At 35.3% G+C, this 23645-nt stretch overlaps 2 protein-coding genes across 3 annotated transcripts in view; one reads left to right on the top strand and one right to left on the bottom strand.

The window, feature by feature from the left end:
• LOC128993454 (protein takeout-like) overlaps nucleotides 1-8623 on the top strand; it is a 52325-nt gene extending 43702 nt beyond the window's left edge. For both annotated transcript variants that reach the window (XM_054417359.1, XM_054417358.1), the window contains exons 3-6: nucleotides 2011-2158; nucleotides 5017-5150; nucleotides 6638-6787; nucleotides 8392-8623. In XM_054417359.1, coding sequence (XP_054273334.1) covers nucleotides 2011-2158; nucleotides 5017-5150; nucleotides 6638-6787; nucleotides 8392-8546 — 587 coding nt within the window. In that variant the 3' untranslated portion in view covers nucleotides 8547-8623. The remainder of the gene's footprint in view (nucleotides 1-2010; nucleotides 2159-5016; nucleotides 5151-6637; nucleotides 6788-8391) is intronic.
• Nucleotides 8624-10662: 2039 nt separating this feature from the next.
• LOC128992141 (TRPL translocation defect protein 14-like) lies at nucleotides 10663-12096 on the bottom strand. The gene is made up of 2 exons (XM_054415574.1): nucleotides 10859-12096; nucleotides 10663-10806 (listed from the first exon to the last, which is right to left on the bottom strand). The coding sequence occupies exons 1-2, from the start codon at nucleotides 12057-12059 to the stop codon at nucleotides 10700-10702; spliced, it is 1308 nt and encodes a 435-aa protein (XP_054271549.1). The 5' UTR covers nucleotides 12060-12096; the 3' UTR covers nucleotides 10663-10699.
• Nucleotides 12097-23645: the final 11549 nt, after the last annotated feature.

Raw genomic sequence — 23645 nt, 5'->3', positions numbered from 1 at the left:
AAAAAAGTACTCTAACACTTTAAAATTAAAACAAATTGAGAATTGTAAGCAATATAGGTTTAGAACTATAACAACGTATTTTAATAATGTGTCCTATGACATATAGATAACTTCTTGATCAGCATCGTACGTGTTATCAATTTACCTGAAATTTTAAAAAATACGTCTACTAGTATTTACAAGTATTTACTGTTGACTTACAAGACGGTAAATGCAAAGGTTCGTTCGCCTATCGTGTCTGATGATGATTGGAGTGTCCAATCGAAATCGATTACCACTTACCATCTTTTATGTGTATTTACCGTCTCGTGGTCAACAGTATAAGTGTTAGCATATTATTACAAGTGTTATTAGACGTATTGTGTATACTTTCAGGTATAAATATAGAGCTTACTGTGTTATATCTTTCAACCCTAGGTTACAATTTTCATAAGACAAACATAAGTCAACTTTAACCAATATTTATTATAGTGTAACAAATAAATAATGAGTGTCCTATGGTGGTATTTTGTAAAGGATTTTTAGTTTGTATATTAATAATGAAACATGTAGTTTTAGTTTAAGAGGGCTGAAAATTTTTGGGTTACGGTTATTAGCTAATTTAAAATCAAATAATTTATTGTAGTTTGCTGTTTTCAAAAGAAGGTCGTACGCAAAAAAAGTCAAACATACTGACCATACTGAAGTTAGTTTAATGTTACCAACGTTCGAAACCCAAATAAATATTAAATGTTAATTTGCCAAATTCTTAGTAATGGTCCAATGTGGTTTACATATTTTTTACTAAAAAATCGTACTATTTAACAATATTGTATTCTTACACAACAAGAGATTAAATGTAATTGAAAACCATAGTATTTCTGGTGGGGTACAATGGTGGATCGATTTTAGTTTGTTAAATCTTTGGAATCCCCTAGCACTTCTTGAGAAGAAGTTGACAAAATTGATACTTAGGTAATTCCGTCGCAAATTCGCTTTTATAAAATAAAACAATTTTTTACATCATGGGGAGTAATTTAATGCAAATACGTCAGAAGTAATGGCAAACGTATCCTATGAGGTACGGAAGAAAACTGACGACACTTGAGAAAGTTTTCATATAAGCTTATGAGTGTGATTTTAGCTTCTAAATTAAAAAATGAAAAAGATAAAGTTTATAAATTTACTGTTATTATTTGTTTGGTTTAATTCTTTCCATATATAATTGGAACTACTGTTTCAGTTTTGTTATGCTTATGACGTTGTTATCTATTTATTTGATTTAATTAACTCATTGTGTACTATCCGACCTCACCATAAACAAAGAAGCGTGAAGTATAGGGAAAGTGTTTACTAGACTGTAAATTGTGGTAAGATAGCCTACTCAGTTACATCCTTCTAATATAATAAAGGAATAATAACCAAATGTTCGGAGTTTTGTAATTGAGGCGTGAAGCAAGCCCCTTTAAATTGCTGGAATTTGCTACTAGAATTAAATTGTCACTCTTTGAGGAGCGATCTGGTTAGACCATACTCCCTGAGGTCCCGCGGGTTCAAATCCCACTAAGTCACCAATGGATTTTATTTAGTGATAATGGCGTAACCCTAGCCTAGGTAGCCTGAAGTAATGTGAAAAACAATCTAGGCTCGTGCCTAGCGCCCTAGGAAAAAAACAGACAAAGGGGGCTTTTGCAAGGCAAACTAGTATTAAAAGATCCTTTTTGAGAGGTTTAAATTTTTAGACAAGTCTCTAGTATAGTAAAGTTTCTTTACGTGCTTCTAACCATTGGTCAGTTTAGAGTCTAACCATTTTGGCCGCCCAAGTAGTTTTAAACTTTCAGCATTCAACCGTTCACTACATAGCTGAAATGTTGTTTAGTACGATCGAAGAGATTAACGGACTCGATTTACCCTTTTCATAAAATCAAAAAAATATTTCTCAGTGCGTGCTTGGGAATTTGCGGACCTTTTCAGGTCCTTCAAAATTGAATGTATTGTCCAGTTGATGAGCATTGCTACGTCTACTTGCAGGTATCCCAGAACACAACATCCCTCCCATCGAGCCGCTGGTCATCCCCATGGTGATGTTGCAGCAGGGAACATCCGCCGTCAACTACCACGCCAACCTCAAGAACATCATGGTCTTCGGCCTCGCCAACTATCAGTTCAAGAATGTCGTGTGAGTAGCCAACCAAATGTGTTATGCTATTGTAGAAGTTGGGAAACTCACATTGTTGAGCGGACGTTACAAGTACAATAAATTATCACTTTGTATAATATCTTACAATGTTACAATATTTGTTTTATTTTGCCAATATGTGTCCTGTGATGAAATCACAATCCTATTTCCTAAAGTATGAAGGTTTTCTGATTAAAGATTGTGGGCCTCAAAGATTAAAAGTAACCCATGTAACAAGGACCATTTTACTACCATTACAGTTGATAATTAGTACATTTCTCCGGTATAAGTACTTAACGTTTGAACATCTATATTCAGTGGTATATTACTTATTAATTACTCCTTAGGTTTGCCTATACATCAACTTGTTCCGATTAAACATGCTTAGAATTATTACAGTAGATTTCAAGAAAGAAAAGGGAAAGTGTTAATTTTGATTTTAGATGATTTTTCAGCTGAGTGAGCTTGGCTGTAAACCCAGATGAATAACATTTTTGGTTAGCTACAATTTAACTGAAAATAATAGTGATTTTATTGGAATTTAGAGAAATTAAACAGATGAACTATATTTAAAATTACAAATGGCTGAAAACAGTTAGCAAACAGTTGGTATACATATTTTTTAAATGATTTTGAGACGATATCTTCCGACCACGCACCTAATATGTAAAATTGTAACTGATGCATTTATAGCACAGGAAAAGGAAATAATATTGATTTTTTGGTCTGTGATAAGAGTTTACATATACATAGAAATATTTTGTTTAAATGAAACTACCAAATACATTGTAACCACCCCCACTTATCCTCTAACTAAGATATTTCAACCAAGTGTTAAAAATTGACGTTTTGCTAAGCTAGCTTTTTGATATTGGATGCCTCAGTCATGTAATCATTTCCAAAGGTTTATAAATTATACTGGTCCTAAATTTCTTATTTAGCTGAAAGTATGTTTACAAACTGGGTATGTAAAAATATCACTAAAGTGAAGTAATTTTATTACTTTGTCCTTTTATTTACATTGTTACATCTTTATTCTCCAACCCACAACTGGTGAGTCAGTTCTGTGTGGGAAGCCACCAATAACTGTCAATACATAACTCATTGTTGTAACTTGTCTATGGTTAAGTTGTATATTCTATTGTGCTTACTTGCGGATACATTTGTCATTCACTACTCAAGACAATACAACAGGGATATAGAAATAGTAGGTATTTATGGAAATAGTCATGAAGATGCTTCTATCCAAGGATAACTAGAGACGGCAGTTTCCTTCCACCAACACATACAGTGTGTAAATTAAGTATGGAAACAAATCTGTATTTTTAAAACCGAAATAGATAGAAATATTCTATTTGTGGCAATAATAGTTAACAAAGATTCCGCAATTTTTCACATGAAAAATATTTTTTTACCCCCCTAACAGGGTAGGTGGTAGGGGGTGACTTATTTTTTTCAAATAGCAACCCCTATTGAGTGACCCCTCATTTTGAAGGGTTTGTCAAAAGAAACACAATGACGCAAATCCGAGGTGAATATCTCACTCCTAGCTAACATGGCGGATATTCCAAAATGGGCTTTTTTTTACAAAAATTAAATTTTTCATTACCCACCATTTAGGCTAGGGGTGAAATATCTACCTCGGGTTTGCGTCATTCTTTTTCTTTTAACAAACCCTTCAAAATGAGGGGTCACTCAATAGGGGTTGTTGTTGAAAAAAATAAGTCACTCCCACCCCCTACCCTGTTAAAGGGGTTGAAAAAATATTGTTAATTAAAAAAATTGCGGAACCTATGTCAACAATCAATTCCACAAACAGAATATTTCTATCTATTTCGGTTTTAAAAATACAGATTTCTTTCCATTATTTGTGAAATTGGTGTTTTTCACGTACAATAAATCAAATTTTGGAATATCCGCCATTTGGGCTAGGAGTGAGATATTCACCTCGGATTTGCGTCATTGTGTGTCTTTTGACAAACCCTTCAAAATGAGGGGTCACTCAATAGGGGTTGCTATTTGAAAAAAATAAGTCACCCCCTACCACCTACCCTGTTAGGGGGGTAAAAAAATATTTTTCATGTGAAAAATTGCGGAATCTTTGTTAACTATTATTGCCACAAATAGAATATTTCTATCTATTTCGGTTTTAAAAATACAGATTTGTTTCCATACTTAATTTACACACTGTATATAGAAACGCATGGGAATAGGTAGTAAAGCATTTGCTAATATTGATAGTAAAAGAACGGTATCTATACAAAATGTGTGAAGATTTTCGTTTCGAAACTTTGTAATTCTGTTGCTTTAGATGAATTAACTATCATGAAACCTAACCTACAAATAACTTACCATCCTCATTGAGCCCTTTTTTGGTTGTTTATTAATTTCAATGACAATTTGTATGACAATATTGAAACCCTCTAAGGAAAAACGGTTCTAACCCCTGTAATTCTTGAGGAAATCCCGGGGATGAATCCGGTTTTTTGCTAACTACTAATAAACTTTCAAAAAAACCCAGCCATTTTATGACTGATAGGTCTGAGATATGGAGATAAAATTTTGGTTTTTAAAATTTGTTGCAAAACGTAATGACGTTTAAAGAGAAACTAGTTCTTTTCCTAGAAACTTACAAAATATCATGTTTGTAAAAAGTATCAATTATTTAAATTCAATTGAGATGTGTGTACTTATAATTATGACAAAAACTTTTACCTTATTCTGTTAGAAATGGAGTTTTGTTTACATCAACGTTGAACAAATCATGTATAAATTTTTCTCCAGATTCAAGATCAATTTAAATTTTTTTTGGATATCGATAGATGTATTTATCTTCATTTAGTATTGTTGTTCCACAGACTGAATGCAAATAAGTTGATGGCAGCCGCCAGGATAGAGATTCCCAACATCATGCTTCTGTCTGACTACACCATCAAGGGACGAGCGCTGGTCGTACCCATACAAGGCAACGGGATCTTCCGGGCCAACCTAAGTGAGTAACAGAGTAACCACCAGGACAGATTTACTACTAAACATGATCAGTATTAAATTATTTGACGTTAAAACGCCATCTGATTGTGATAATTTCATCTAAGTGGATGCATTAATCAGTGCATGATTTAACATAATTTATGCTAAAACTGTATCCATAAAATTTGTTATGCTCATTTTTAGTGAATTCATATTCATGGACATATAGGTACTATGCACATGTATGGAGTTAAGAGCGAGAAGACCTTTAGAGAGTTTGCTAAACAAGTGAAGTTGATCAATTACCAAATTACTTCGATAGGGCTAAACGGAGGGTAATGCTGTAGAAAACCTCAAACCTTTCCTCTCGACCTCTATTAGTCAAGCTTGGGCCAAACAGAATTCAATGTCAAACAATATTGTTAGATCAAGCAACAGAGGATGTAATTCTATAGACTATCGTTGTAATACGAAGTGATAATTACTCATCGTACCTGACATTCGCAACTGTGTGAGATTGAGAATATTAGAATGGCGTGTCTGAGCTCGTGGGAACGTCTTGTCCTGTAATCAACGATGTGCAATCGTTATCAGCTGTCACGTGGTCAAGGTTGAACACAAGTCACGTCAGGTCAGAGTGTCACTAGCGAACAGTTAGCCGTTGAGCATGCACACAGTTTATGTAGGGGTAAAACTGTAATGGAAGTGTGTGGATGAGATTCCTTCACTTCGTATAAATGTTCCTTCACTTCGGTGAAAGATATTTATACCTGTAGATGTGCAGAATCCCTTTATAAATTAAAATAGGTTAAAAAATAAGCACGAAAACAGAGTTTGAATTTTCAAAAAATTAACACGGGTCTATGGGTTGCCATGCTGGTGACAAAATAATAACAAACTATAAACATAAACTCTAAACAAATTCCAATCACATGTTTGATGTACATTGTATGGTAAAATAGAGAAGTCTGTAAATACTGTATACATATGTTTGGTTGAGTTTTCAACCACTGAACGATTTATATATATTTGTAGGTCATCGAATCTTGGTCTGAGTTCAGAGAAATATTATGAAAAAGGGTGTAAGAAGTTTGTGGCAACTAAGAGCAAAATTGCACATATATAGATATACTTGTATACAAGTTTTCATCGAATTGTGTTTTTGACTTCTGGAAACCCCAAAATGAAAAAGTAAATTGGTCTCGGATTTAAGTTTTACCATTCCAACAGCACATACAACAGCTTCTTCTCTATAGGTGAAAAGCACTGAAAATAAAATTATTGCTGCACGGTCGAGTTTTGGGTCGAGTTAGCATCATAAATCCTACTGTACACTTTATTGTGTATACTTCTAATATTTCAGTCCGAAGAACATCTTCTTAACTGTGATGTAACACATGGTTTTATGGGAACTAACTAAATGTAATAGTTGCTATTGTTGATTATTCATCACACCCATCTAACTGTTCAGTTACTGTACACAGATGATGATGTTTTATTGTGTTACAGCCAATGTTCAAGCTGATGTAATGATTGCTGCCAACCTCAAGAAGCGCAAGGGTGAGGACTACCTCCACATCAAGATGGTCAAGAGCAGACTGAACGTCGGCAAAGCTACGGCTAACTTCGAGAACCTCTTCAACGGGGATAAGACCCTCAGTAAGTGTATATATACAGAGTGTTACATAAATACATAGCCTGCTATGCAGAACCTGACATTTCATACCAAAATATAACGATAAAGTCTAAAAACCTCTGGTATTATACCGACTACACCTAATTATAACCTATCCTAACCTAACCTAAGGGTGCACTGTATTTTAGGTTATGATAGGTTCGGAAGATTTTGTTGTTTAAAGTAATTAAAATCTTATTAGGAAGTCGATTTATCAGTGTGGTCGGTATAATACCAAAGAACCAAACCTTTTTTATGTTTCGGCATATCCGTAATCCGCCATATCGTAATCAAGTATAATTACTCAAATTCTCCTGGTGATATCTTTGTGAAACTTTGTAGAAACTTTAAGATTTTTGTTTTTGTTTAATGTAGTTTCCAAACGTATTTTATGTCAAACAGAATAGTTTTAAAAATAGTCCCCATCTCGAATCTTCAAAGTCAAATTATATCAAAAAGAGCAACAAAATCAAAATCATACAAAAACTACTATAAAACAATTTTATATTCAAACTAGCTGTACCCGCGGGCTTTGCCCCGTTTAACTTCATATGTGAGCTCGTTCGCATGGCTCAATCACGTCCTGGTTGAAGTTCGTTCGCTATGCTCACTCACCTTTAGGTTGGAGCTCGTTCGCTATGCTCACTCACCTTTAGGTTGGAGCTCGTTCGCTGCGCTCACTTGCCTTCAGGTTAGCTCGTTCGCTACGCTAACTTGCCTCTGGGTTCGTTCGCTACGCTCACTCACCTTTTGGTTTCAAATTAGCTGTTGTCAAATATTAAAAAAAATAATAGTGCTGCACTCTGCTGGTGATCCTTGTAACTTTAATGCTATTGAACATCATAGAACAGAACCAACTTGTTTAATTGAAACAGCTGTTATGATTCATTAATTCCATTTAAATATGAGTACTCATTAGGTTAACATGGGAAACTCCAGAGCCACTGGGGTGGAGCCCAAGAGTCCGATCAGAATAAAAACCACTTAGTTTTCCTATTTAATGCCTAAAGAATCAGTGTACCAAATTTCAGCCTCCTAGGTAAGTGGGAAGTGGGAGAATTAGTGATGAGTGAGTGAGTGAGTCAGTCAGTCAGTCAGTCAGTCAGTCAGTCAGTGAGGGCTTTGCCTTTTATATATATAGAAGATGTAATGCTATTATTATTGTTAAAATCTGATAATAAATATACAGAATTGAATCGAATTTAATAATTTTATCAATAGAATTAGATTTTATTTATAAATAAAAACTATTTTGATCAAGACCAAATTTAAAACTATTAGCCATTTTGAACAGTGAAAGTCAAATTTAATGAAAATGAGCCCCAGTATAAAATTCAAACCTTTCCGAAAGCTGAACTCAAGACTTTGCAAAGAGCATAAGATTTTTTTTTTTATTTCTATTTATAGGCTAAATAGTAGGGTAAATAGTGCATTCGTTAAACATATTTAACCAAATACGCTTCAATAAATGAAAATATTTGCAAAACTTACCCTTCTAATGCGCGTCAATAAGTATTAATTAAAACTACTTTATTTTGTATATGTTTTCTTGATCTACACTGTCAAACTTCACTCTTTGTGATTCCAGGTAAAGCAACCAACGACTTTGTCAATGAAAATGCCCACGACCTTATTGACGAAATCAAGCCAGCGGTGGAAGCAGTGGTCTCTATGCTTGTGGAAGACATCGGAAACAAAGTTCTTAAAACAACACCGTTCAACTCACTCTTCATACCTGAATAACTTCCTCGGCGCCAACTTAATTTATTACTTATTTATTGCAAATGACTGTGATCTTTCTGTTAGTGTAATATAAATTATTTTCCTACTTGCGTTTTACATATACCCCTGTTCCTAATGTGTTACAATGGGGGTGGAGCTGGTTTAGTGTGAGTGCAGAGCTTCGGTGCCCGAGGTCCCGGGTTCAAGGATTTGTATCTATGTGATAATGCCGCAACCACAACCCTCTAGGACTAGCCTGAAGTAATGTGTAAAACAGTTCCGAGCTAGAACTAGCTCCATAGGATGTGAAGGTGTTCTACCTTTATATATGTGTATACATGTAACAAAAATGTGTTTACGATGGGTACTTTTTGTTGCATTTTGCACATTCGTGTATGTAGATTTGAAGCGAAGTAATTTATTTTTCTCCACAATAGGATATTTTGTAGTATCACACAAACACTTATTAGAGGCTGAAATCTACGAATTGGTGTCCAGGTCCGAAATGTCAGCTGTCATTGTCATTTAGGGGCCGAGCAGGTTTTTACTCCCCTAGGGCCGAAAATCACCTGTTCCCTTATTTACTTTAACATACCAAACACCTCTGGACACATGGCAACTTCCTAAAGTTTCATGGTGGTCGGATGAATGGTTTGGCATTACATACAGGGCAAACAAACATACATGCAGACATACTTTGTATTTTATATACAAGGTGATGAAAAGTCTTAACACACCCAAAACCAAGTTAAATGGCATAAGATAAAAAATTTGCTACTTCAACATCATTGTATGATGACTTTTCTAGCTTTTAGCAGGAAACCAAAATTATTTTATCCCCTCCCCCTTTTAAAGTAGATATGGGGCAAATCAAAATTTTCAAACGTAAAGAATCATGTCGTGACCCATCATTTTAAAATTCTCGTTAAAATAAAATGTTTAGTGCGATTGAAATGTTTTGCGACCATCCTGGACATACTAACCTGGCTAACCTAACCAACCAAACGATATATCAATGAAACAATCGAATAATCAATATTTTCATTTCAATTATCAATTATTATCAATTATCAATTAGTTAAGATGGGGACGCCACTATGTGCGTATTTTAACCCAAATATGAGTGAAGGATGAGTGTAGGATGAGTAGCGCGATCTTGTAGTCTTGTTAGTGACTAAGGCCGACATGTTCCTTAGACACAGCTGTTAATTAATAGCCCATACAGCTAATGGCAACTAAGGGACCTACAGTTTATAGTGGAATCCGAACCACATATTTCCTTGTAATTTACGAATTGGTCTAATTATCAGGATAGTACTGCGGATAGTCGTAGTACTCACTAGTGCGGACGTAATCCACACCAGGGAGCATCGCATCCACAGTGCATCCCTATAAATATTTGGTTGTTTGTGTAGGACCTAAAGTAAAGTGCAGCCGGCTTTAATAGTACTCAATGCAAATCTCAAACAACTCGGCCTGAACAATCGGTATAACCTACAATATGTTTGGGAAGATCTTGTACATAGTTTCCAAGATCTGGTCTGGATAATAATCAAGTCATAATGAGTCTAATTGAATCCAAAGATAACAACATTATTACCCAGCTTCACAGGTTGTGGAAACTTAAGTTAGTAGCCTAAGTGAAAAAAGATTAATAAATAGTAAGATGGTGCAAACTGCTTCGCAGAACTAAAAGTAGGCCTAATGTTGCTTTTTGCTGATCCGAAGGAAAAGAAGGCCTTTGCTAAGAGTAGAGACTGAGAGTGGACAGTCATAACTAAATACAATTTGACTATTTGGCCCTAAAATGTATCACTACTTAGGGCTGCACTTTACTTTAGGTCCTACACTCATTGTAAGTCATACAATTCAATGGCATGGGCTTTAAGGCTGCACTTTACTTTAGGTCCTACACTCACACTCATTCAAATGAGTGTGAGGTAAGTTAACCTTACCTAACTAACCAAACGATATATAGAATAATCGATATATCGATCGATATTTTCATTTGAATGAGTGTAGGACCTAAAGTAAAGTGCAGCCTTAAAGCCCATGCCATTGAATTGTATTACTTACGTGTTTTATTCTGCAAGTTATTGTTTCATTGAAAATGAACTAACATATATTTTCTTTTATTAAGTAGATAAGGTTCAGTCACAGCTCTAAGTACCAGGTTAGAGTCCTCCATTGACTGTTGACTCTGAGGATTTTCCATTTACATGACTTGCTAAAGGATCACTGCTCTCATTGTTGTTTATCTTGATTTTCTCCTTTTCATCACCTGGTCAACAGTTGTTCATTTCGTCAGTTCTTACACACGTCCCTGTGGATACCTTGGAAAGCTCTGCAGAACTTGGTGGTGGTGTCCCAGTCCTCGCGGAGTGAGAGGTTAAACATGGAGTATGCTGGGTTGCCAGACACCTCCTCTACAAGAGACAGGAACTTGGGCAGACACTTCTCCAACGCTCCGTTGTCTAGTGCAGAGTATGTCTCTAGCAGGATCAGACCCTTACACCTAGGATGGCAAGGCTCTCTGTAGATGTCTAATTGGAAATACTGGTTGTTATCAAGAAAACAGCGGCGTCGCTTGAAGATGGTGAAGTGGGAGTCGTCCCTCTGCGCCAACATGTTGATGTAGTCTCGGTGTGTGAGCTGCGTCTTGACCTCAACTACTTGGCCTCGCAGCTTGGGCTTGCGTATGGTGTGTATGTAGGACCAGTGGCCTGCCAACCCAGTACTGTCTTTCTGACCACGTTTCCGGAGTCGCACCTGCATGTTGGGGGTTGACGTCTGAAGGTAATTGTGGACTACGTCGAAGTCTTGGAACGGTGGGAATATAGAGTCGTCTGGCAGCGGACCTCGGACAAGGAACTTGCGTTTGCGAGAGTTGGTCGTGAGGCGGTCTCCAGTGTCAATGCCTAGCTTCTGGCAAACGCTTGCGATCATCCTGCAGATCTTGGTCTCAAAGTCTGTGGAGTTGTCAATGACATCGAAGTACGGATGCCCGACCCAAGCAGCCGCAGCATTGAAGTCCAGCTCCCGAGCCAGGACCACTCCTTCACAGCGACACGCGTGGTCCTCAGTGCTGTAGAAGTCCTCTGCTCCGTTGGCAGCGGACACTAGATGTACAATCTGGTTGTACCGGTTGTCTCTGAGCTCTACAGAGCTCCAACCATTGGCTGACATCATACGCTCCCACTTGTCTCGAGAAATGAATGCAGATGCGTCCATGGCCCCTCTGTCACATATTATGAGACAATCTCTGTTGCAGCTCTCTCCCAGCTCAAAGAATGTGTTCTCTATCTGTAACATTGTCTTGAGGAGGTTCTCTTGAAACTTGTAACCTTCTTCCTCCGACAGGTCTGAGAATTTTATTCCACCACTGAGTAGCACTGTGGCAGTCTCCGGCACTCGAAACACTTTCCATCCTAAGTTCTCAAAGAACGTGCACAACCTTGATTGGCCAGTTGTTTTTCCACCGCAAGGACCTCCGGTCAGAACAACCTTATAAAGCCTCTTCTGTTTGCTTTCCATTGTTCTTACTGCTACCAATTAACCCCACTGTTGTTGGTAGTAAATTAATGTTGTTATGGACTCGGATTCCGGATTGTCATTGTCACTGTCACACTCAAGCAGCTGGCGACGAATGAAAGATCGAAAGAAATTCAAACAAAACAAAAACATACATTGTACTTGAAAAAAAATATTAGTGTAAACCAATTATTTTGGGAAGTTTAAATCAGAAACAGAATATTATACGATTAACGTTTTGTTGTGTTGTCTGTTGTTATTTATTGCAGATGCTAATAACTGACGTAAGCTACGATAGTCAAATGAAGAACCACGACCATAAAAGTCGTTAACTAACTTAAATAACATTATTCTGAAAGCTGTAAAATTATAATGATATATATTCATAGACGCCAAACTGTTTACTCCATGAATGAAAGAGCTTAGAGTAAAGGTCGTTCTCTCTGTCTTAAGTAGACAACAAAATTGTTGGTTGCAAAACGTAAACAAATAAAAAGAATAAGAAAGAAGAAGAAGAAAGTAGCTCCTAATGTTATTCTTATGGGACAAATTTAAAAATGTTTTTTAAGGGTTTTATAATTACTACTGATCGGAATCGTCTAGAATTTTAATGAGGTCTTCCCACTGGTGTCATAATTATTTGTGCAAAATTTGAACGCTATAAGTGCGACGGTTCTTGAGTTTTTGGTGCGAACACACAGACGGACAAGCGGACAACTTTTCTCCGACTCCGCTAATACACGATACATAGATTCGTTCACTTCGTTCACTCATCTATAACTTCATCCTGCAAGGACAAAGGCTTAAGGTAACTAGTTCAAAAATTAAATGTTTCTTTACGTTTGTTAAAATACTGGTTTAAGATAGACGCCACAACAAAGTAAAATCAATGAAATGAAGACAAAAGAGAGGCTAGAAAAAGGTGAAAACAAGATGTTCTAACCTGGAGAAATAAAATGTTTAAAGATGGATAGAAAACTGCTATGGATTAAATTGTCAGAAGGCAAGAATATTAGAAAATGGATCATAAACATGACCGAATGACGTAACTGGCCCGAATCATAATATACTAATTGCATTACAACATGGTTTAAACAGTTCCATTTAATCAATGTTAAATATTGTGTACTTTGGAACCAGTAACATAATTTATGTTTATGAACCATACTGGGTCTGTTGGGTCTGTTCTAGTAATCGTGGAGGTCAAAGTCTAGGTTGGGTTGTAGCACCTCGGGAAAGAGTGAGTTTTTTTATTGTTTTAATTATGCTGGTTCTACTGTGAACTTGACTCGATTGCCAGCAAGGGATGGGCCTAAGGGAAGCTCGCCACATTGCCACGACAACATAACAACTATATAGTTACCTATATAAGTTGTACGGTAAAGACCAGAATCTAACCCAGTGCTCAATTTGAGGGGGGACGCAGCGGAACGGAGTTCCGGTACCTCTATTTGGAAAAGATAAAATTATTGGCATAAATAGATACTAATCACATAGGTTACAGTTCCGGAACCTCAATTTTTACAAATCGAGCACTACCAATACTAGTGCACTGCAAAATATGGTTCGATTTGTCTGAAAACTTAAATACCCCCGCCGCAGCAAACCTGACGCCTAAGCGAATTTCTATTTGGCTGAATTGATTTTCAATTGATCTATTTAAATAACATTAGGTTTAACGAGTACCTAGGTTTGCTGCTACAAGGAAACTAATAAAGTGTGTGTTTTAAGTAAAATAATTATTGCTTAGTATAAAATGAATATATTTGCCAAGTTTGATCAAAAGATATCCATAAACAAGCAAACTACAACATTTTACAATATTCTCCATAAGAATAACATGGGAATTTTAAATTTACCATTTTTTTAGTTTTCTCCGTAACCAATAACCGTACAAAAACACTTTGATATACTGAATTGTTTGTTTTTTTAAGCTCTTTAAGAAGGTTTAGAGAAAAATTGGGAAATTTTGTGTTTTGAGGGTCAAAAGTGAGAAAAACCAATTTTTACCCCATAAAACCCCCCATAAAACCCTGTTCCCATGGTCCGATCATGCTGGATCGCGAACTCATTCAAGTGTATCCCGCCTTACACCTTCAAACCAAATTTCATCAAAATCGGATAAAAATTACTCAAGTTATCGTGTTCACGGACACATATATATGTATGTATATGTATATTTTCTCATATAATATATATATATACATATATACAAATTTGAACGAGTGGTGTTTTTGGCCTCAGTGGACATCAAAATGAAAAAGTAAATCGGTCCCGGGCCTAAGTCTTACCATGAGACCTACGGTAATAGCTACTTCCCTATAAGGAAATTCGCTAAATACTTCCCTATAGGGAAATTCGCTAAAAACGGACTACAACAGTTATGCACTCCTTGCTTACATCATAGACTATAACCATTGACTAGTTATTTATTTATTTACCAACGGCTAACGCCAATACATAGGAGATTTAGATTGATACAATTTGAAAAAAATAACAGCTGCAAAAAGAGAAACAATTAAGAACAGTATAACAAGCAATAACATTTGACAACAATAATTGAACAATATAACAAATAACAATAAAAAGCAACAATAAATACAAGTTAACAAACAGGAAGAAGTTTCTATAACAATCTTCCAACACAAGTGTACTTCTCATCCCATTGTATATTTTGAAGCTCGTTTTTCGTGTCTAGTTCGTGTCCGGTGACACTAATCCCTAGTGTTGACGAAATTTCGTTTCCATTATTTTAGGCTTTAGTGGTTATATAATCAGGGGACGAGTTAATCTTTATTATTAGACCAGCTTGTACCCGCGGATTCACCTGCTATGGTATAACCATGAATATCATACATCATGAGAAATAAACGGAGTATTATAATCATTACAATAACTATCCCTAGTGGCTTGGCCAACGATCACAAAAAAAGGAAATCATTACTGTATTGATTGCGTCATGCACAGTTTAAACTAAATGAAAACCATTTGTTTAATTTTCGACTAAAAATCTTACAACATAAAATATTGAAAATGGAAATGCCGCGACTCTTCAGCTTCTCCAAGTAAAGTTATTTCATAGCTGTATCGGCTCTTATAATACAGGTAGGCCTAAATAAACTTTTCCACCAGAACAACACATTCCAGCAGGCTCATCTTTCCGTTTTAATGCTCTGCATTGTATACACTCTCTGTCCATTTGATATATTTTTAATAATTTGTATTATCTATAATTTATTGTTGCTTGGTATTCAGTATTCCATTGCATCATTTTCAAACACACACCAAGTATCGAAGTATCTCTGTTGAATGATTGCCACCAATTATTAAATTAAAACATAAACATAACTGTAAACAATCCTATTTTGACAGTTCTCCTTGTATATTACAGCTTTTTGGTGCTGCTAGTTTAAACTAGCTGTCGTCATAAATGCAAAAAAATTAGGCCCTAATAGTGCTGCACCCTGTTGGTAAGCCTTATAACATTTTAATTCTATTGGATATCATAGAACCAACTTGTCTAGTTGAAGCAGTCGTCAACATTTGTTAAATCCTTTTAAATATGAATTACATAAGGTTAACATGGGAAATTCCAAAGCCGCTGGGGCGGAGCCAAAAAAGGATTTTGAGATAAGGATAGGCTATGTTAATCGGGAATATGAACTATCATAAAATTTCAGCCCAATTCGACCAGTAGATAATGAGTGATTGAACTTCAAACAAACAAACAAACACACAAGTTTTCACATTTATAATATTAGCACGATTTTTATTTAGTTAAACGAGGTTTTATAAATAGGTCAATGAAATAACAAGAAACAAATTGTAAATAAAACACGACCCATACAGTAAACCAGACAGATAACAAAAAATTTGTTTTCATCCTATTCATATAAGGATGATAAATCTACTGAAGGGAGTATGTTTTATCAAAGCTTACATTCAAGTCTGATGACCAGTGATAAAAAAAATTTTAATAAGAACTACCTTGTTAGAAAAGAAAAAAATAGGGTGATGGTCTGATTATATTAGCGAGACTGAGACATAGTCTAGTAGTAACCCTGTATGCGGGGACGCTATCCCCTACTACTGCTCACCACGGGGACTTAAGGCTACAGGAGTTTCCCCCTGGTCCACCGCCCCTCCTTAGCCAACCTGGCCACCCAGGACTCCTCCCAAGTACCCATGTTGATGGTGAGCTTAATATAGTAGGCGGACGTCTAATCCCAAGTTGATGACGACCAGTATGCGGACGCCAAATCAAACATTGAGACGACTAGTCCACAGCCCCAACCTCAAACCATCCTCATCACCCGACCTCCAAGTAGCTGGATTACAGGAGTACGCCACGACTCCCAGTCGAGGTAGCGGCGCAATCGTGGGCTACTTAAACTTTTTTCACTAATATTTTTGATTCATCATAAAATCTAAATTGTCAATTTCTAAACGCAATGAAATGATTTCGTCAAGTTTGTAGGGTTAAAATTCACTAAAGGTTAATAAAATAATTTAATCAAAAACTTTAATAAATACCTATGTTGTGTCGGTAGTTCCTACAGTCCCCGACAGGAGCGCCAAGTGTAGTAGTATGGTCAGTGCTGCTCTCTTCACGCAATTGAACTTACTATGAATAGCATTTCTTTGTACAGTACAAGAAGAGAATATTGTTCACAGTAGATTGAGAGCATCGATGTTATGTTAGGATTAGGAAGGCATTGTTAAACGAAAATCGTAGCTAAAGGACTTATAGTTGCGGTTTACTGTCATATTATGTCACCGGTATCCATCTCAACATTGGTTTTGGGGATACATTATTTTATCTGTCATATGACTCAATGGAAGGTTTCAGAAATTATCGTTCTCCCAAAACCTTGAAACCCCCCAAACGAAGTAACCTCGTACAGGCCCATCAGTCTCCTTCCCATACCGTGTCTAAGGTATTCGAAAAACTACTTTAAAAAAAAGACTAGGCCCGCTGTTGGATTAACATAATGTTCATCCAAAAATAGGTTCATGTTACCTAATCATCAATTCGGCTTCCGTCAAAACCATTCTACCGTTCAACAAGTGCATCGACTTTCAGACAGAATAAGACAGAGCCTGGAGAAAAAAGAATATTGCTCTGCAGCGTTTCTTGATGTAAGCCAAGCCTTTGATAAAGTGTGGGCGTGTGGCATCCTGGACTTTTATTCAAAATTAAACGTCCTCTCCCTCATAACTATTTTCTATTGTTTAAATCTTACCTGGAAAACAGACATTTTAGAGTAAAACACCAAGGAATTTACACCAAGCTACACAAAATAGAGTCAGGTGTACCGCAGGGAAGCGTCCTGGGACCAATTATCTATCTCATATAACGTCAGACATACCTGAAAATCCAAATTTATTTTTATCTACATTTGCAGACGACACAGCAATCCTAACATCCCATGAAGACCCATTTTTAGCTTCTCAAACACTACAAATTTGCCCAAACAGTCTTTCCACGTGGCTACAAAAATGGAGAATCAAAGTGAACGAAAGCAAGTCTGCACACATAACATTCACCTCACCACCAGAACAGCTAACTGTCCCCCAGTCCATTTAAACAACGTACTTCTGCCTCACCACAATGAAGTAAAATATTTGGGCATCCACCTCGACAGAAAACTTACCTGGCGAAGCCATATTTGGAACAAACGGCAACATCTAAATTCAAAGTTTCGACAATTGGCCTGGCTCATGAATAAAAATTCAAAACTGTCAATAGAAAATAAATTATTGCTTTACAAGGGTTGTCCTCAAACCAATTTGGACATATGGCATTTCTTTGTGAGGAACAGCTTCAAAATCAAACTTGGATATATTACAAAGATTTCAGTCAAAATTACTAAGAGCCATCCTGAAAGCCCCTTGGTATGTATCCCGTCACCATTCACAATGATTGCAAAATTCCATTTGTTACTGAAGAAGTTACGAGCTGCAGTAAAAAAAACATCTCAAAGCTTGAGTATCATCCAAATCATTTGGCCCCCAACCTCCTAGACAACAGTCAACATGTCTACAGACTAAAAAGAGAAAATGTTTTAGACCTTCTGACTCGATTTGTACAGCAGCTCTGACAAATTATTTCTTTGTTTTTTTTTTGTTTTTTTTTGTTTTTTTTTTGTTTTTTTGTTTTTTGTTAGTGCTAAAGCTGTTTGACTCATGCATTCCAATTTTTATTTGATTGTTAAAAATGCCATCATATTTACTTATTGTTTAATACAAAACAAATTGTAAATAAAACTATGTAAAAAAATATATTATTGTAAACTATTCCAAAATTCCAACTCATTTTATTGTATTGTGGTAAACTTTTCGTATGAAATCATTAACTGTCAATTATAATGAAAAACAGCTAATTAATTAGAATGAGGTTCTTAAGATTCGTAGAGAAGACGAGTAGCCTGCACCCGATTATAATAGAATGTTGGTTCTGATTGGCAAATAAACAGTTTTATGACTATTCACATAAAAAGTGCGTTATAATAAATCACTTATGTTAATAATTAATATTCATCTATGCCTCGGTCAGTCTCGAAGCGTGAATAGCCCTAAACGGATCCTATGGTCCTTGGTATATGTGTAGTATCAGTTTAAGTTACTACTAGTGTACATGTTGCTCGAATTCGAGCAATTGTAAAGTACCTATTACAGGATTTGCAAACCAATAACAATCATACTTAGCTATCAACATTTCAACAAAACCACACCTACCTTCCCTGTAGCAGCAAACCTAAGTACTCATATTAAAATTAACTTAATGTTATGGAAATAGGAAAAAAATGACCATTTTAAGGGAATAATTAATCTTTGTATTAATTAAGCCAGGTAAATGGAAATTCGCTTAGTCTGAAGGTATGCTGCGGATACACAATTTTAATAACAGCAAAGATTGAAGAATCTTATTACTTATATCCATGAATTTATCTAACAATTATTTCCTGTAAAATATTATTACAGCAGCTCAAAAATATTGAAACAAACTCGATCAACAAATAATGTTGAAAGAATTCCATACTAATGACATTAACATATAGTTTGACAGTTACATTTAATCTATGTTAAATGTTTACATTCGGGCATAGACAAAAATGATACGGGCGAGTGACATATTTGATTAATGTTTATGATCCCTACCGTTCCTGTTCTAATAATCATGCAGTATTGAATATGTTTGAACCAGCTGTGTGGAATTGTGAAATCAAAATTAATTTGACAGTTAGTTCTGCTTGTTTACATTTTTAAATTTTGTAGGTTTGTTCTTTGTTACCATGGATACCATCAATAAATATTTCACTCTTAATGTCTGACAACAGCTGGAGTTCCATGACAAATTTTGTTTCCCATGTTAATCTTATGGATAGATACGAAACTTTAAAGGGCCCCAGGGCCTCACTCTCTAATTATTTCCTTAAAAAGAAAGTTTCCTGCACAACTTCACGTTACGCTCTTTCCAATGACACCAAAAACATGTCAATTGGTTCAGTAGTTTCGGAAGAGTAATTGTCACAAAAAACCTGCTTGCGTATTAAATAAGTACTAGTTAACGGCCCGTGCTCCGCCACGGGAATATTGTCAGCAATAAAAGAAATAATAATTAACAAATACTGTTGATCTTTGTATTTTATTTAGGGGCTGTTTAATTTTTTACATTAAGTAGAACTGATAGTTTGCCTGTATAAACTATTTTATGTTAATCAAACCGATGTATTATTTTAACCAAATGAATGTTTTATATCAATTCGAGTTTCATTTGAAAAATAAATAGTATACGAAGTGGGCAATGCTGATAACCTAATAAGCAGCTATTTATGCTATTTAGATAATTTGCTCAAGTATATTCCTATATTCGTCGTTTTTTTTCATTACATTTGTTGTATGGAATAAAGATAGTCACTTAGCCTACATGTAAATCAGCATCAGCAGTTGGTCGCATTTCACGAATCTTTGACCCATACTGTGAGTAAAAGCTGTGTTTACGTCGTATATATAAAGTTGGGCATACTTTGTTCAATGTTAGAGGGTATTAACGGTCCAATTTGATGGAAAAGGAGTCGTGGATTTTAAAACTATGTAGACTACCACTACCAGAAAGATGTTGATTCAAGTGAGACTTAGAGCTGGCCATTTCAATTGCAGATTTGTATTATATTTTACTCAAATAGTTTTTTGTCTCTTTTGACCCTTAATACTTTTTTTATAGTCGCTGTTGATAAGATTTTCTATAAACTCAAAATGTTGATAAGGAGTTCATTTTACCTTCCCCTTGTGACAACATAAGGAAAAAATATTTGTGTCCCAGTTAGTCTGTTCTGACTCAAAATTCATAGATTTGCAGTACTGACAAATCCAATCTAACGACCCCAATTCAAAAAAGTTGGTATTTTAGAAGAGACTTCCAGAGCACATTTAACATCATCACTGCTCTTTACCTTTTTAGTTCGATGGTTCTCTACATGTTTTTTTCGTTCTGTATGTCTCTTTACAGGTTGATGATTACCTTTTCTTTTTCTTTTTGTAATTTTCACATCCTCGGGTTAATGATAAAGTTTTATAACGCTATAATGACCCAAGTCAACATTGCCATTAAACATCAAGTCAGATACTTCTTCGCCAGAACCGAAATCGTAAGTCACAGTTTCTCAAGCAACTTCCCTGTGTAGGCCTACTCGAAAAAATATAGTTAGGGTACAGTTCACTGATGAATTGTAGTTCCAAATATCCCAGCGTACTCGCCATCTCGAGAAGGTAAAATTTGGACGTCGAACACTGATCTTGAGTAAGATTAATCACTTACGATAAAATGTTTGTATGTTTACCAATCATAAGCAATTATCTGTACAACTTGCAGAGCGGATTTCCCTATGATTGTTCTGGTGGCTATAGAGAATAAATTATATTGATCAAAACAATAAGTTTCCGTCCCCTACTATGGGTATTATTTCACATTCCATACTCAAACTTAAACTCGATTACCACTTTCCTTCAGATCACTTTGCAGGAAAACAAAAACATTTTTGTGTCCCAGTTAGTCTGTTCTGACTCGAAATTCATAGATTTGAAGTAGTGACAAATCCAATCTAACGACCCCAATTCAAAAGAGTTGGTATTTTTTTGTAGGGACTTCCAGAGCACATTTAACACCAACACTGCTCTTTACCTTTTTAGTTCGATGGTTCTCTACATTTTTTTTCGTTCGGTATGTCTCTTTACGCCCGGTTAATGATTACCTTTTCTTTTTCTTTTTGTACTTTTCACACCCTGGGGTAATGATCAAGTTTTATATCGCTATAATGACCCGAGTCAACATTGCCATTAAACATCAAGTCACATACTTCTTCGCCAGAACCGAATGGTAAGTCACAGTTTCTCAAGCAACTTCCCTGTGTACTTGAAAAAAAAATCACTGATATATTGTAGTTCCACGTATCCCAGCGTACTCGCCATCCCGAGAAGGTAAAGTTTGGTACCACTGAACGTCTAACACTGATCTTGAGTAAGATTCGTCACCTACTATAAAATGTTTATTTGTTTCCCACTCATTAGCAATTATATGTACAACTTGCAAGCGGATTTCCCCATGATTATTCTGGTGGCCGTAGATAATAAATTATATTGATCAAAACAATAAGTTTCCGTCCCCTACTATGGGTATTATTTCACATTCCATACTCAAACTTAAACTCAATTACCTTCAGATCACTTTGCAGGAAAACTAAAACATTTCAAAAATAAGTTAACAAATACACTTTCCTTGATCAAAATTGTGTGTTTATAAACAGAAACTCCAAGTTTAATAATTGCATACTAAAAGTGAGGTTATAAAAATAATATCAAATGTTTGGCAAACATTAAACAGCTGACGAATAATTTATAAACTGTGTATTATATTCTTCAATAAGAATTATATTGACTCGACCTTTAAAGGGCTGTAGGTCGTAGCCCTTTGAAAAAACGTAAATTCTAAGGAAGTTCGGCAAATCTACACACTATCCCCTTTAATTTGAGACATAAATCTTGTAGATCGGTCCAGTAATTACTGAGAAAACAGTGTTACAACTGTGTATTAAATATATAGATAGATATATCGGTATTGTATATGCTATAAAATATAAGCCGGGAAGTTTAAGTATAACTTTTACGTGATTGAGTAACACACGCGCAAAGACCATTATAACTATTAGACACCATTAGAATTATATATAATAGTATAGATATAGATAGGTATACATATTTACAAATTTAATGAGTTGTTTTTTGACCTCTGGGGACTTAAAAATAAAAAAAGTCAATAGTTCCCGAGTTCTAGGTTTTACCTGACCACCCGACCCTTCCGTAATAGCTTCTTCCCTATAGGGAAAAGCGCTAAAAATCAAACTATTGCTGTAAAGTTGAGTCATCATCATTATTTAATTACTAGCTACAGAGCCCGTTGTGGTTAAATACAACGGTCTCTAGTAAAATAATGGTTGTGAAATCCATACATCACTTTACTCACAAATATTAATGGTACAGATTAAGCACATAACATTAGAATCGCATACTAAAACACAAATGCAAATTGTTAACAACAACATTTAATCAAAGAAAAATCAATTGAATAACAATTTTACAATAAGCTGTTAAATTATTAACACATGTTTCGTATGTTAAGATTATGCATACTGGTAAACCAATTACTGTATTGCCATCTATAAAAAATTATTGGTTTTCTTTTCTTGGTCGGGTTATAAGTTTTTCTACCCGACCGATTTTCATAATATTTCCCTTAAACTAAAAAAAGGTATGGACGCACCACAGATTTGCCATCAATCATCGGCATTCATTTTGACGTATATTTCGAGTTATGCACAAAATGCGTCTCTGTACATTTCTTATGGGAGTTAAATTTTTTTCGAGTTCATTTGGCTCTTCTACCAGCCTGATTTTCATAATTTTGGTCTTCAAAAATTAAGCTATGCAAGCATATATTTGTCATCAAGCATCATTATTAATTTATCTAATGTATTGCGTACCAAAAAAATTGATTTTTTTGATTTTTTACTTCAATTAAAGATGTATTCCAGCAGTACTAATTACATAACCCTATATGTTTTGGTCTAAAAACCTTTAGTGAAATACCAGCTTTCATTTGAGCTATTGATTATTAAGATTCCAATCTTAATAATCCAACCTAAAGCACACTGCTGAATCACGAATCAACAATAATTATATTCGTTTAGGTGCTTATCTGCAATCTAAGATACGTAACTCAAATTTTATTTAAGTTATTTTATATGTCTTGGTCTTAAAATACTTCAAAGGCTTTCACTTGAGATATTGATAGTTTTAATAAGTTAAGTTTAAGATATCTTGAATCGCTCAATCAGAAAACATAAATTTAATTATATCTTGGATATGGAATTTAGTTTTTGATATATTTACTCAATTCTAATTACGTTATTCTATTTGTTTTGACCTAAGAACCTTCAGTGAAATACCAGCTTCCATTTTAATTATTGATTATTAAGATCGGACGTACCTAAAGCACACTGCTAAATCACGAACAACCCAAATTTAAATAAA

The sequence above is a fragment of the Macrosteles quadrilineatus genome, unplaced genomic scaffold, assembly GCF_028750875.1.
Source record: "Macrosteles quadrilineatus isolate MER2022 unplaced genomic scaffold, UCM_ALF_1.0 Scaffold_4__1_contigs__length_99947679, whole genome shotgun sequence".
NCBI lineage: Eukaryota > Metazoa > Arthropoda > Insecta > Hemiptera > Cicadellidae > Macrosteles > Macrosteles quadrilineatus.
The sequence above is the reverse complement of the archived record's forward strand: the minus strand, read 5'-3'. Positions and strand labels throughout refer to the sequence as shown.

What these genes read in the sequence shown, in the direction of transcription:
- LOC128992141 (XM_054415574.1), bottom strand. Translation starts at nt 12,059, where the DNA reads ATGGAAAGCAAACAGAAGAGGCTTTATAAGGTTGTTCTGACCGGAGGT. An exon ending in GTTCTGCAGAGCTTTCCAAG is followed by an intron (nt 10,807 to 10,858) that starts GTATCCACAGGG and finishes ACTGTTGACCAG; the next exon opens with GTGATGAAAAGGAGAAAATC.